Below are 14,392 nucleotides of genomic sequence, written 5' to 3'. Positions count from 1 at the left end.
AAATGTAACTTTTGCAATACTTCAACTATTATTTAAGTCCAGAAGGGTTATATGTAAAGAACAGAAGAAGAGTGAATAGTTTAATGATTCCTGTTTTGAAAAGTCAACCAACTGAAAATATTGCTGTTGGATAAAGATATGTTAGGCTTCACAATACAGCTTAATACTTTCTTAATTGTAAGTACTAGACAATAATAATTATATGCTCCATTATAATGTAAATTATGTTATAAATTATTTGTTAGAAACTTATACATTACTTTTTGCATACCACAAAGTGTCTGTCATTTCAAGATCCTTAGTATTAAGATTAAAAAGCTTATATTTTATTTTATCCCTGAAGTTTGTTCAAATTGTTTGAACAACTTATTTCATGAGCAAACTTTAGAAACTCTACAGAGTGTATGCCCAGTGGAATTAGCATCACTTGGGAGAATTATTATAATCCCTTATTGACTTGCAAGATGCATCCACCTTGATGTTTTTATAGAAACTTAGTTCCCTGATGATGATCAAAAGAGGTATGTTGGGCTTTGATCAGAGTAAATCTAAAGAAATCTGGAAATTTGCAAATATGCAGTGATTAAAATTCTTCCTCCATCTTCTCTTAGTGAAAGGAGGGAAGTAAAATACTGACTGATACCTTATAATTACGGTGAGAGAAATTAAAAGGCTTTTATTTAAAGATAATTAACATAAGGTTAAAGCAAAATAAATATTTGATACAAGGTCCACATTATTATTGAAATCGGGGAATCCAGTTTTCCTAATAGTACTGAATGCAGTCTCTTCAATTGCTTTCCTAAAGATTTGTGTCAAAGAACTTTCAGGATCATCATTTTCTTCTTACCATCAGAATTAATGTCTCTGAAATAAAACAAGAAAGAAGAAGAGGAAGAATTTCCCATCTTTCTTCTAGCACCAGATATGCTTTGCAGGTTCATGGTTGTTACTTCTGGACATAGTGTGTAGGCCACTTACAGATACGTCCACTTCAAGGAAGGTAGACTTGAGAATGACTTTTGCACTTAGTCCATTGCACTTGTTAGCTATAGTTAGTATGTGGGCATTACCTCCTAACTCAGAGAAATTTCATGTTAGAATTCACAGAAAGGCAAGATCACACTGAAATCATAATTAAAGTGTATCCTTTCAGGAGTACTTTAATTACCACAAGATGGTTTGAATTCAGGTTATGATTCGAGTACCTCATTTAACTATAATACAATTTCAGGCATGCTATGCATCTTTAGAAAGTAAGCAGCAAGGCAAATACAAATGTCTATTAATAATTTTATTCTAGAAAAAAATAAATGTTATTGATGCATCAATAATATTTATTAAACAATATGATAATGCCTCAAGTATAATATCACTAAAAACAAATACTGGACCTTAAGGAATCTCTGTCATGTAGAGTATAATACAGATATATTCCAATAGTATTAAACAAGTTGAAAGTTGTTACTACATGTGACTCAAAGTAAGAATGCCTTCAGTTAATTCAGTGCTACAGATTAAGCAAATCTCTGTATCATAAATCTCATGATGTCCTCCCAAAACATAAATGTACACTTCACATTCTTCTCAATTTGTGTCTGTGTCTGACTCCTCACTGAGATGGCAGAGATAACTTACCAAGCCCTATGATCTGTGTTTCCCAGTCAGAAATGTGTTTGTGAATGATTAAAAAAAGAATAAACACAAATAATGGTCCCTCTAATGAATCTGCACACATTTAAACATGCGCTTTTCCAACTATTCTCTTGCAAAATAAAATTACAAATAATAAAATTTTATAAAAATATACTCTTCCAGATTTCACCTTTAAAATTCAAGTAAATACAGTTAATATTTAGACATGAGACAACTATATATAAACCTATAAAAGCAAGATAAAAACAGTATTTTTTATTGGTGACTACTAAGTATAAGCAATACAGTACTAGGTCATGAATTCAGGCCATCACAGATCATAGTCTTAAGTCCTAAGCATATTGATTTATATATCAAAAGATGCAGTTTTAAATGTTCATTTAAAACAAGTTGAGTAAATAAAAGTCAGAGAGTTCAAAGATTTAAAAATCATGTTAAAGATGTAGCAAGTTGTTCATGTGGGTGATAGCAAATAGAATAGCCTTGTCAGAGTACAAGGTTGGTCTGGAGATACAGTGGGAAATGAACTGCAACTAGGTGCTTTAACCTACATTAGGAAATACTTTCAAGTGTAATACAGAACAAGACAGCAAGACAGTAAATTTTGAAAGTTTATGTTTTAGGGCATTATGTGGGAATAGTCTGAACTTTTCTATGATTATTTGTACCACATAAAATATTTCAAATTATTAATCTTTCTTAAAATTTCAAAAAAGAGTAGATAAGAATGTCAACCAGTGAGATGGCTTTTGGAAAGGAAAGGAAATAGTGTACAAGATCCCAAATTATTTGTATAGTGTAATTTTGCTGTTTACTATGACTGGAAATAAGCATACCATCAGCTGGATATGGGATAAATCACTTAAAAATATAAATATTTGTTTGGTTGTTAAGCAAAGATATTTCTAAAAGACCATATACATATTTATAAAGATGATTAATTTATGCAAGTAATTTAAGATATAATATTGAATATATTTTTGTCTATACATTGTATATGTTTATACTTTAATACTGAATACATTATTTAAAAATAATAATATCATTAAAGTAAATGATAAATCACTTAAATAGTTATGGAGCAATTTCTAGGAGCCTATAACCCTGTTAATGGTGCCTAACAAGAGTTGCCTGATTTTTCCTGATTTCCTATAAGTTTATGACTTACTGTAACTAATAAACCCTTAAGTGTCTACACAGACGACAGTGGATTAAAGTCTCATCTGACTGATAAAAACAAATTGTGTCCACTATGGCCTGAGCAGTTGTGTAAGTGTCTACACAGATGACATTTGATTAAAGTCTCATTTGATGATAAAAACAAATTGTGTCGACTCAGGCCTGAGCAGTTATGTAAGTCCTCAATGAAATAAAAGAACTAAAACTGGACTCTTAGAATTGGGTCATAACTTAATATTACACAGATATTCCTTTAAAAAAAGTCATGATCTACTCAGATTAAAGAGATCAGTAGAGCTAAATTATGAAATATAGAGTAATGTGCTCTATTGTTGAAAGTGAGTGGATAGCTAATATGGAATTGTATTATAGAATTTTTGGCATGTTGGTCTGAGAATGTTGAATAATATCTTGCAAACAATAAGGATATTATGCATGGTTTTGAATATAGCGTAGGCATGAACACATTAATGTACGTGTTCTAAGGGATGGGAAGTAGGGTGGACCTGAGTAGAAAAATTAGTGATGAGAGAGGCTGCAGATATTTGGGACCTATCACAGTGCCTGGCACAAAATTGGTGCTGACTAGATATTTACTGAATGTATGAATGAATGAATGAATGAATGAATGCAAAGTCCAGAGCCTACTTAGAATTCAGTGAACATTTTCAAGCAGGGAAGAAGATCGCTTATTTCATTTTTAGAAATTCTGAGTTTTCAAAATATCTATGAGACTGTAAACCCATATTAAATAAACAAAAAAGTTAATCATAAATGATAGCAGAATTAAACCCTTTTATCTGTTGCTAATAAGAACTATTATTTGAGTTAATTTTATGAGCTCTACTTGTTTTGATGATGTCATTATTCTTCTCTATTTGTACTGTCAACTTAGCCAATTACTTTTCCTCTTAGGCAATCAAATATTTCTGTATTCAGAATAAAATTAATGAACCTGCTCCTTATTTCATAGATGGTTTCTTTTTGTTTTTACAAACACTTGAGCAATTTTCATTCAGCTGTACTGATGCAAGCTTTAGCTTGTCAGGAATTTGTATCTGTTGTTGTTTTTAATGATTGCACTGAAAGATAAAACAGGAACTCTACTATATCTACTTTTCTCACTTATTTGAAAATAGATATTATATACTCAAATAATTTAGCAAGAATAGTGATTTTACCAGTAGAAAGATAAAAAAAAAATATTTCAGTCTCTTTAATTCATGATTCTGCCCTTGGCCAAAATTATTTTCAACTAATCCTAACAGGACTTTAAGTGTAATATGAGGATCTATCTACTCATATTTATGAGTTTCTTTCAGGCTTCAGACTGATAGTCTGACTTTATTTCAGCTATTTTCTCTTTGTGTAAATGTACACTGTTCCAGTCACAGCAAAAACTCATATAGTAACTGAGAAAATGCTGTGAGCATTGGTGAACCAACATAGTTATATTGCCAAATTTTCAGTTCACTTGTCCATTTTCCTCTGTCTTTGAAAATCTATTTGAAAGGGAGTAGATACACAGAAAACTTTTCTAAGAATGAAATAGTTCATGTTTTCCCTTGAGAAGTGGGTGAGCCCTGCCTATGACCTCACCATTTATTGTGTTGCTACAAAGTTTTTTGATAACTGAACTTTCTCCTTACACTGTTAAACAGACTATTTAGCATTAAGTGCAATCAATGTAATGTCTTAAAAACTGCTTAATTAAAATACCTGATAATATTTTATTTTTATCAGACCTATTTATAATACATTGAATTAGAAATTCATTTTTCATTTAGCTTGCTGCATGTAATATTTTATCTTTCATTTTATTCATTTTGCCAAGCAGAAAACTTGAAAGAATATGTATAAAACTGTCACTTGTTCTCTAAGGACTGTCACTTCTAGTAAGACTCAAATTTGTTTTATAGATTCAAATTCTCTAAGTTGATTTTTTAGCACAATACCCAGTAGCAAAACAAAACTGTCGTATTATGCAATAATATGAAGTATATGAAATTTTGTCACATTCATATGAATATGAGAATGTCTTCATAACCTTGATAGCCCAAGGATATAGTGTTAGAAGAGACAATATTTTCTTTGGTCCATAGTAAGTTTCAGTTTATCTTTTCTTAAATGTTTATTCACTATTGCATTCCATTTTTCAATGGATTCCATGACAAAATGGAAGGTATAGATGCATTTCCTATTCCTTTTACAGATTTTGTTCATTATTTGTCTTTCAAATTATGCCTTTACCCATGCAGTATTACTTTTACTTAAAAATAGCATGTAATATAGATATTTTTTTTATTTATGGGAGTGTTGCTGAGACATTTGCTTAATAATATTATGATATTTTAAGAAGGTTATCTATAATGCTAATTTTTATAATGCAGATATTCTTTTGATATAAAATTAGAGTTGTATGCACTTTATATAAGAGTAGGTTGTATAGCACAACTGAATCCATGTATTTGATTTTGTTTGCTTATGATGATAAAGTAGTTATTTATAATATTAAGTATCTTCATATGTAGATTAGTATAGAGAATCATGACAAAATTATTTCAAAGAAGTACATTCTTTGACATCTTTAGGTGATCTATACAGGGAGAAGAACAATTTTGAAAGATATGAAAATTTATTTTATTATTTGGAATTTGGAAAAATGTGAAATCTAGCTACGTGAATCATGCATTCCATTTTGATGAAACAATAGCTTCAGAATCATAATTTTCAATATACTGCAAACAGTTGAAATAAATTCATCTAAATATTCTTAGAAAACTGAACTTTGAGGAGTGTCTATGTGTAAACACACAGGATCAAAACACTCAACAATATTTTCATGTTGACAAATATATTTTAAACATACGGTTCAATTCCTTAAAAAATGAACAAATTAGCCCAGCCGGGTGTGGCTCAGCAGTTGAGCGTCGACCCAGGAACCAAGAGGCCATGGGTTCAATTCTCGGTCAGGGCATATACCCGGGTTACGGGCTCGATCCCCAGTATGGAGCGTGCAGGAGGCAGCCAATCAATGATTCTCTCTCATCATTGATGTTTCTCTCTCTCTCTCTCTCTCTCTCTCTCTCTCTCTCTCCCATCCTCTCTGAAATCAATAAAAATATATTTTTAAAAAATGAACAAATTATTTGTATTGTAATAGCAAACAGTGGACATTTCTAAGAGCTATTGTTTTAATAATTGCATTTTTAAAATATATTTTTATTGATTTCAGAGGAAGGGAAAGGGGTAGAGAGAGAGAAACATCAATGATGATGAGAGAGTCATTGATTGGCTGCCTCCTACATGCCCCCCCCCCCATTGGGGATGAGCCCACAACCCGGGCATGTGCCCTTGACTAGAATCAAACCCAGGAACCTTCAGTCCCCAGGCTGATGCTCTATCCACTGAGCCAAACCAGCTAGGGCTTTATTTTTTTCTAATCAAAGCAAAGTTAGTGGTAAAACCAGTGGAACTTAAGAACAATGTATAAAAAGGAAAAGTTTTAATGCACACATTTGTAAAGAATATATTTATTCTAATCAAAACTGCATAACATTTCTGGCAGATGGAATGCTCTGGCTAAGTAACTGCTGAGAGTTCTAATTATTAATGGGTAAATTATTCTGATTTTTTATATTAGTCAATGCTGAATATCATACACAGGGTTCTTATATAAATTTCATAAACTTCTTGACCATGTTCTATTCTGCAGTTACAGGTTTATGCTTTACTCACTGATCATTACTTAGTCACAGAAAAAACCTATCAAGGTTACAAAGAAATAGAGCATATTTGTAAAGTGACTGCCAAGTATCAACCTCTTAGATTGTATGTAATTTTAAGAGTTAATATCACTTATGCTGCTCTTCATATTGAATCTCAGGATTTTTTTATTTCTGATATATCATTTAAATGACAAAATATTCTGAAACATTATTTGTTTGTAAATGGTGGAATCTTTTCTTGGGTTTTAATATATAATTGATTTAAATGGTGGTAGTTGATGATTACCCTAAGTTTAAGAATGTATTATCAGTGAAGATATTGAAAAACTTTCAAGGACATTTATTTTTGGAAACTGAGTTCTGCTATGTTTATCCCTGATTGCATAGGGCATTGGTATGTAGAATCTTTAGAATAAAATGTAATGTATAGATAACTATTGTACAAATGATGTACAATATAATGTACAAATAATGTACAAAAACTTGAATATATTTCTAGGTAGTATACAATTATTGAAACATTGATATTTTTTCTAAGTTAGACAAGCAAAAAGCTTGTAGTTCAGTAGTTCAGTTTTCATTAAAAATCAAAGAATTTAAAAAAAAACAAAATTGTCTTTTATTTTATTTATTTATTTATTTTTAAAATATATTTTTATTGATTTCAAAGAGGAAGGAAGAAGGAGAGAGAGATAGAAACATCAATGCTGAGAGAGAATCATTGATGGGCTGCCTTCTGTATGCCCAACACGGGGTTGAGCCCACAACCAGGGCATGTTCCCTGATATGGAATTGAACCATAACTATAAGGTTCATAGGTCATTGCTCAACCACTGAGCCACACAGGCTGGTCTGTCTCTTATTTTATAGAGAGGAGCGATATTTGTGTTAATCTTGAATCATTACAGAAAATCTAAAGACAATTCAAGTTTAAAAATCAGCTCAGTCATTTTATTATTCTGACTTTGTGCCTTACTTTGGGATGGAACAGTAATCCTAAAAATGTTGTCAAAGAGATGATATAGACACAAGTCATAATATTATAAGCAAGACATACTTACAAATAATAACTTGAAAACACACAATAATGAAGAATTCAGTTTCTTTTCAAATATAGAACTTTGTCAAATGATTAAAAGTATACAAAAGTTAATACATTTAATACAATGGTTTGTTAATAAAGTGAAAAAATATTACTTAAGTATAGAATACCTTGGTTATTTTATAGAATAATATAAACTTTAATTTTATTTTGTATATCTCCCATGCCATAGTTTGAAATAAGTAATTCATAATATATTTTCACTATGCATGCATCTATGGACATAGAGCAATTAATTTTTAAAAATTATTACTTGACTGTATTACAACCTAGGGACTTATTGTTGACCATCCTTTGATTATTTTTACAGGATTCTTTATATTTTATTTTGTAATTATTCATTAACTATAAAAATTTTTAAGTAACCTTTATATGCCTTTGCACGTATGTGCTTAGAAATATATAAATATTAAACTATTCAAATAGATGATAAAATTAAGGTTTTTACTTTAGTTTTTATCAAGTATATATCATGTTATATAATTTTTAAGCTATAACTTTTCCTTATGAAACAAGTAAATCAATAATTTTTTACTTTGTATACATATCCTTATTTCTCTTTAGTCTTTTGTATTAATAGTATAATTTAGCCTGAATGACATTTGTTTTCTGCCACAGGAAAACTAGAAACAGGAAGACAAATCCTCTCTAACTAATTTTTGTCCAAGAAAACACATTTTATTTTATTTTGACAAATTATATCATATAAATTAACATGTTAGTAACTTTTCTTAATTATAAATCAAAAAAAATATTTAAGAATTTTTATTAATTAATCAATATAATATTAGTCTATTGTCTTAAAGTTGTCCAAGGACAAAAACTTATAATGTAAACCAACACAGTAAGTATATTTTCTGTAGCACTACAAAAAGTCCCAAGATTAAACCATTACATAAGATATAATTAATTGATATTTATTTTAAATAATTTTGTATTTTGGTACTCCTAAGCCATTTTCTAAATTAATTATTTCTGCAGAGATCCATACAACTAATACACAATTTTTCTAAAGTTTAATATATTAAAAATTAAATCTATTTTATACCTATTAGATATTGTGCTAAAGTTATTCTTCTGTGGCAATAAAATCAAGAAGGCATATAGTTCATTTTAAGCTAAAATTGGTCAATTCTATTTAGTTAAATAGTTATCTAAATATCAAGAATAGTCTATGAAATGTTAATAATGTAAATGACTCTCTATATTTAAAGATATTTACAACTTATCTAAAACCTATACAATTACTCAAACTCCTAGTTAAATTTTTTTATTCTGAGTTACACTTTTCCAAGGAAAAACAGAGTAAAGAAGTACTTATCTTTGGAATTTTTTATCATAAAGGGGGAAAAATAGAGAGAAAGTAAAAAAGAATTTATGGAAGCCATTTTTAGACATATATAAATTTATTATGGTAAAGGCTAAGTATTTTTATTTTTAAGGAAAGGAAAAGGCTTAGATATATGGAAAATCTATTTTTACATCAAAATGTCTCTCTCTCTCTCCCTCTCTCTCTTCCTCCCTCAGGTTTATTTTTAAAGTTTATATAGACTACCAGGTCCTTGTTAGAAATAGATATTCTATTTGGTAATTAAAAATAACAATGTAACTAAAAAGGTAAAATGTACTCATTTAAAAAATTTCCACTGGAGATCCCTTATCCTGATCCCTTATCCTATTCCATACTGTCTTTTTTTTTTTTTTAGAATTTTTTATTTTTATTGCATGTATTGGGGTTACATTGATTAATAAAATTATGTAGGTTTCAAGTGTGCAGTTCTTTAAACATCATCTGTATTTTGTACTAGAGGCCTGGTGCATAGATTCGTGCACTGGTGGGGGGCATGGCCTTCGGGGATCAGTCCATTGTGGGAGCACTGCTCATTCCCAGTTAGCTGAGTGGCTGTGGATTCACCCTCTGAGCAGCTGCTCCTGCTGTGGAAATGCACTGACCACCAAGGGGACAGCTCCTGCATTAACTGCCTGCCCTCTGGTGGTCAGTGCATGTCATAGCAACTGGTTGACCAGTAGTTCTGGTCATTCCGCCATTCAGTTGCTGGGCTTTTATATATATAGATTGTGTGCTCAGCGCTCCAAGTCTTTACCATTTATCCCCCTTCTACCCTCTTCTACCTCTCCTAATCCCCTTTCTCTCTGGTAATCAACATACTGTTGTCTCTATGAGTTTTTTCTTTTGTTGTTGCTTTTATTTGTTTGTTTTTGTGTGTGTTGTTTTCTATTTTTTTTCTTCTTATTTAATCTTCAGAATGAAATTTGGTAGGAAGGAAACTCGGGTTTGATATACAAGAAGAGAAACATCCTGGATTTAATTAAACATCTTCCCTTCCATATTCCAAAGCATCTGGTAACTCTAATACATTATACTCCTACTTGTGGCCCCATGCACAAAATTTGTGCACATTAAAAGATAATTAATTAGAGGAAATATTTTAATATTGCTATTCACATCCCCGGCCCGGCGCTGGGAGGAGAGGCAGCCTCACATCCCCGGCCAAGCACCGGGCTGGGAGGCAGCCTCACGTCCCAGGCTGGCACAAGTCCCCACACCCCCCCTGTACTCCCCCCCCCCCACCCGCCTGCCTTGCATGCAGCCTCCTGCTGTTTGGTCCTTAGGGTGTCATGGTGTGATGACCATTTGCATATTAGCCTTTTATTATGATGATGATATCTGGCCCAACTTTTTTATTATTATGTGTGATAAATTCCTGGAAATGTAATCACCCAGCCCAGGAGCCTGAATATTTGCTACATCCTGTCAAACTGTCTCCAGAAATGCTGTCCCTTCTACTCCGGAGCAGTGCTATCAGGTGTCTATTTCATCACACCCTCTCCAGTACTGAATACTGTGATTTTTTAAAAGATCCAGGTACCTTTCCTTTGCAATTACTTGATTACCTTTGAAGTTAACTTTTCTCACGTATATTATTTACTTTATTTCTTCTTTAGTTCAATGTCTTTGCTCGGACATATTCTTCTTTGAGTAATCCTATTTTGTTTGAGTTCACCGGAAGCAATAGCAGTTTCCATGAAGGAAGGTGGAGGGCTAGAGGGGGTAGAGTGGTACTGGAGCAGATGTGGTTGGCAATGGCTCCTGTTAAAGCTTAGATCAGAGGTGAGGGGGTTAAGGGAGATATCAGGTTCTGAGACTGAAATGTTAGGGTGAGGGCACACAGTCAAAGGTCACCATTTGGGAGGTTGGGCCCCTGGGGTCTGGGGGGGAGGATGAGGGTCAGACCTGGGTTTGGTGAGGGATGCAGGAGGGGAGTGGTCTAGCTGGGAAGGCCCATGGGTCTGGGCAGCTCCCCGGATTCAGGCACCCAGCACTCGCCGCCAGTGCTGGGTCCACTGCACTGTCCAGGCCCCACAACAGCCAGACAGACCTACGGCTTCAGTTTCGGCTGCACTGAAAGGGCTGTGGGAAGTCACGTGGCCCCCAAGCCTGTACCTCCTTGCCTCTGAGCTGGGTGCATGCCCCTCTTCAGGGAAACCGCCTGAGCGGCTCCTCTAGGTAACATCACCTGGTGACACTATCAGCAGGGCGTGCCACACAGCCTGATGCTGCGCGGGCTGGGGGAGACTTTATGGGAAGAGGTCCTCTGTCCCCTCACCCCACCACCGCAGGCCCGGAGCCCTCATCCCTGCACACGCGGTCGTCTGTAACAGGCACCCAGAGGCTGGGGGCGGGGGGGGGGGGGCTAGAGGGTTCCCACGGTGTCAGAAACCGCTCGTCCCAAGGGTCCCACGGTCTCAGTGTTTCCACATGATTGCATGGCCTCGGTGTTATGCCACTACTTTCTGATACCAGTTTTGCACCTTAAAGTAATTGCAAGTACAGCTTTCTTCTTCACCCTCCTGGGACTCACAGTTCTGTTGCATACGTTCCTTTCAAAGGGCAGTTTCTAGTTCTTGGCCATGTGGGGTGTTGTTGACTTTTCATTCTAGGTTTTCACATGGGGCATCTTGAATTCTGTGAGGATGGTGACTCCGTCTGTTCTACAGCAAGCCTGAGAGCGAATAAATATGATCCCCATTTTACATCTACTCTCAGACTGTAGTAACATTTCCCCAAGTGGGACTGGATCCTATAAACCAATTCCCACGCTCCACTACACTGAATAAGAATGAGGATCCGAGCTTACCTTTCACATGAAGAGCCCATGAGGCAGCCTCACATCCCTGGCCAGGCGTCAGGCTGGGAGGCAGCCTCATGTCCCGGCAGCACAAGTCCCCGCCCACCGGCTCCTGCTGTGCACGCAGCCTGTTGAACAGTCATTACAATGACGGAGTAATGACAATTTGCATATTACCTCTTTATATATATAGACTAGAGGCCTGGTGCATAAAATTTGTGCATGGGAGGGGGGGTGGGGGATCCCTCAGCCTGGATTGCTATGACACCAGCATTCTGCGCCCCAGCCTCTGGCCAGAGGCCCCTCCTTCCCTCCACTTGGCTGGGGCACAGGACGCTGGGCTCGCGTCACCCCCAGAGGCCCCTCCCTCTCTCCACATGGCGTCTAAATACTCTAGTTTGCATTTCCTATGAATGAAGCTAGAACCTGATCAGCATCCTCAACAGGGCCTTTTTCCCTGTGGCTAATTTGGGCTTCCTCATACTGTGGTCTCAGGAAAGTTGAACTACTTTCATAGCTTTTAAGAGGCAGCATTCCAAGTAGCCAGGCATCCCACCCCGCCCTGGCTGCTCTGGGCCAGTGGGCAGCACGCACAGGTGCGGAGTGGCTGGGGCGGGGCAGTGGGTAGTGCGCACAGGCCCAAAGTGGCCCAGGCAGGGCAGGGCAGAATGCTGGCATCATCGTGATAGTGATGACGCCAGCATCCTGGCCCGGCTACCGCCATTTTGTCGTGGAGTGACATCAATTTGCATATTCTGTCTTTATTAGGTAGGATTCAACCTCAGACTTATTCTGGTTTTCTTTACGACATCTTATATGTCTTTTATATGCTTTCTGGCACCTCCAACAGTAATTTATGTATCAAAAAGACTAAATAAATTTACTTAATTAAGGTTAAATTTATAGCATTAAAAGTAATTATTTAATTTTATGCTGCCATCATATATTAACTCACTCACTCAATAAACATTAGTGTTCAGATGAAGTACAAATTCTTACCAATGTAGCAGAAAAGGTCAGTGAGCTAATGTTAAATTCTTTAGTAATTACTTATTAATTTTATAAATCTATATAACAGATTTAACTGTCATTCAAAATGATATATTGATTCATTAAGAAAGATAATGTCAGGTTGCGTTGGTGGTATAGTGGTGAGCATAGCTGCCTTCCAAGAAAGATAATGTGCTACTTACAGAATTAAGGAAAAAGAGAATCTAAAGAACAATAGAGGAAGAAAAAAATAAACATACTATAGATATGTTCCAAGCAATATACACAGAAAAATTTGTGGGGATGAAAACCTGGAGCAGCCAAGAGAGACATAATGTAACTTAAAACTGCTGCTCTTCCTCTACTGTTTTCTCAGGTGCTGGGGTTTTCAAAATAAATTCTTAGTTTCACTATTGGAAACTATTTTTTGCCTTTTTTTCCCATTTTTATTGAGTTGTTGTTTTCTAATCTGCAATGCATTTACTGTACCTGGAACATCTTAAAGGAAATATGTAAATACAGGATGGGGCAAAAGTAGGTTTATGTGAAACAGTTTATTTTTGTATTATTATTTATTAATGATTTTGTTATTTTCCATATGAACAACTGTAAACCTATTTTTGCCCCACCCAGTATTTATGATAGGATTGTTATGAACTAATTTGCTGAAAGTTACTTTTTAATTTCTTTCACCAGACATATTTATGGCCATCACAGGAAGTATATTTGATATATAAACAGCTTTTGTAAGAGAAAAAAAATGGAAACAAGATCACTGGAAGGTTCTTTATACTCTGTCCTGAAGTGATAATAAAAAATATTGAATGGAAAAAATATCCATTCTGTTTCTCTTAGAAGGCATGCATTTTACTTATATTTATTTGTCAATATAATTAATTCTTATTACATTCTGTATAACTCTCAATAAGGGGGTAATATCATAGACATTAAGCTTCTAATTTTAACTACTGATGTTATATGCACATTTCCATAAAGCATTAACAGTATTTGTGTGTTTTTTACAGATATTGGCTGACCTAGAAAACCACGCATTATTTAAGAATGATCTGGAATGTCAAAAGTTGATTCTGGAAGCAATGAAATATCATCTATTGCCAGAAAGAAGAACTTTAATGCAAAGTCCAAGAACTAAACCTAGAAAATCTACAGTTGGAACTCTGTATGCTGTAGGAGGAATGGATAACAACAAAGGTATATAAATCTTGATCTATATGTAATACACTAGAGGTCTGGTGCATGAAATTTGTGCTACTTGGGGGTTGTCCCTCAGACCAGCCTGCACCCTCTCCAATCTGAGACACACAATCCGTGGACTGCTGGCTCCCAACCGCTCGCCTGCCTGCCTGCCTGATCATCCTCTAACCAGTCCCCTGTGGGCCTGATTGACACCTAACTGCTCCCCTGCCAGCCTGATTGCCCCTAACTGCCCTCCCCTTCTGGCCCAGTCGCCCCCAAATGCCCTCCACTGCTGGCCATCTTGTGGTGGCCATCTTTGACCACATGGGGGTGGCCATCTTGTGTGAGAGTGTGATGGTCAATTTGCATAATATCTCTTTATTATGTAG

The 14,392-nt window shown here is 34.9% G+C and overlaps 1 protein-coding gene across 1 annotated transcript in view; it reads left to right on the top strand.

Moving 5' to 3' along the window:
• Positions 1-14,392, top strand: part of KLHL1 (kelch like family member 1) — a 357,641-nt gene that overhangs the window by 255,664 nt on the left and 87,585 nt on the right. The window contains exon 6 of the mRNA XM_006098589.3: positions 13,832-14,018. Within this exon, the coding sequence (XP_006098651.1) occupies positions 13,832-14,018 (187 nt within the window). The remainder of the gene's footprint in view (positions 1-13,831; positions 14,019-14,392) is intronic.

Source organism: Myotis lucifugus, unplaced genomic scaffold (assembly GCF_000147115.1).
Source record: "Myotis lucifugus unplaced genomic scaffold, Myoluc2.0 scaffold_242, whole genome shotgun sequence".
Taxonomy (NCBI): domain Eukaryota; kingdom Metazoa; phylum Chordata; class Mammalia; order Chiroptera; family Vespertilionidae; genus Myotis; species Myotis lucifugus.
Note: the sequence above shows the minus strand (reverse complement) of the source record. Positions and strands in the feature narration are given on the sequence as shown.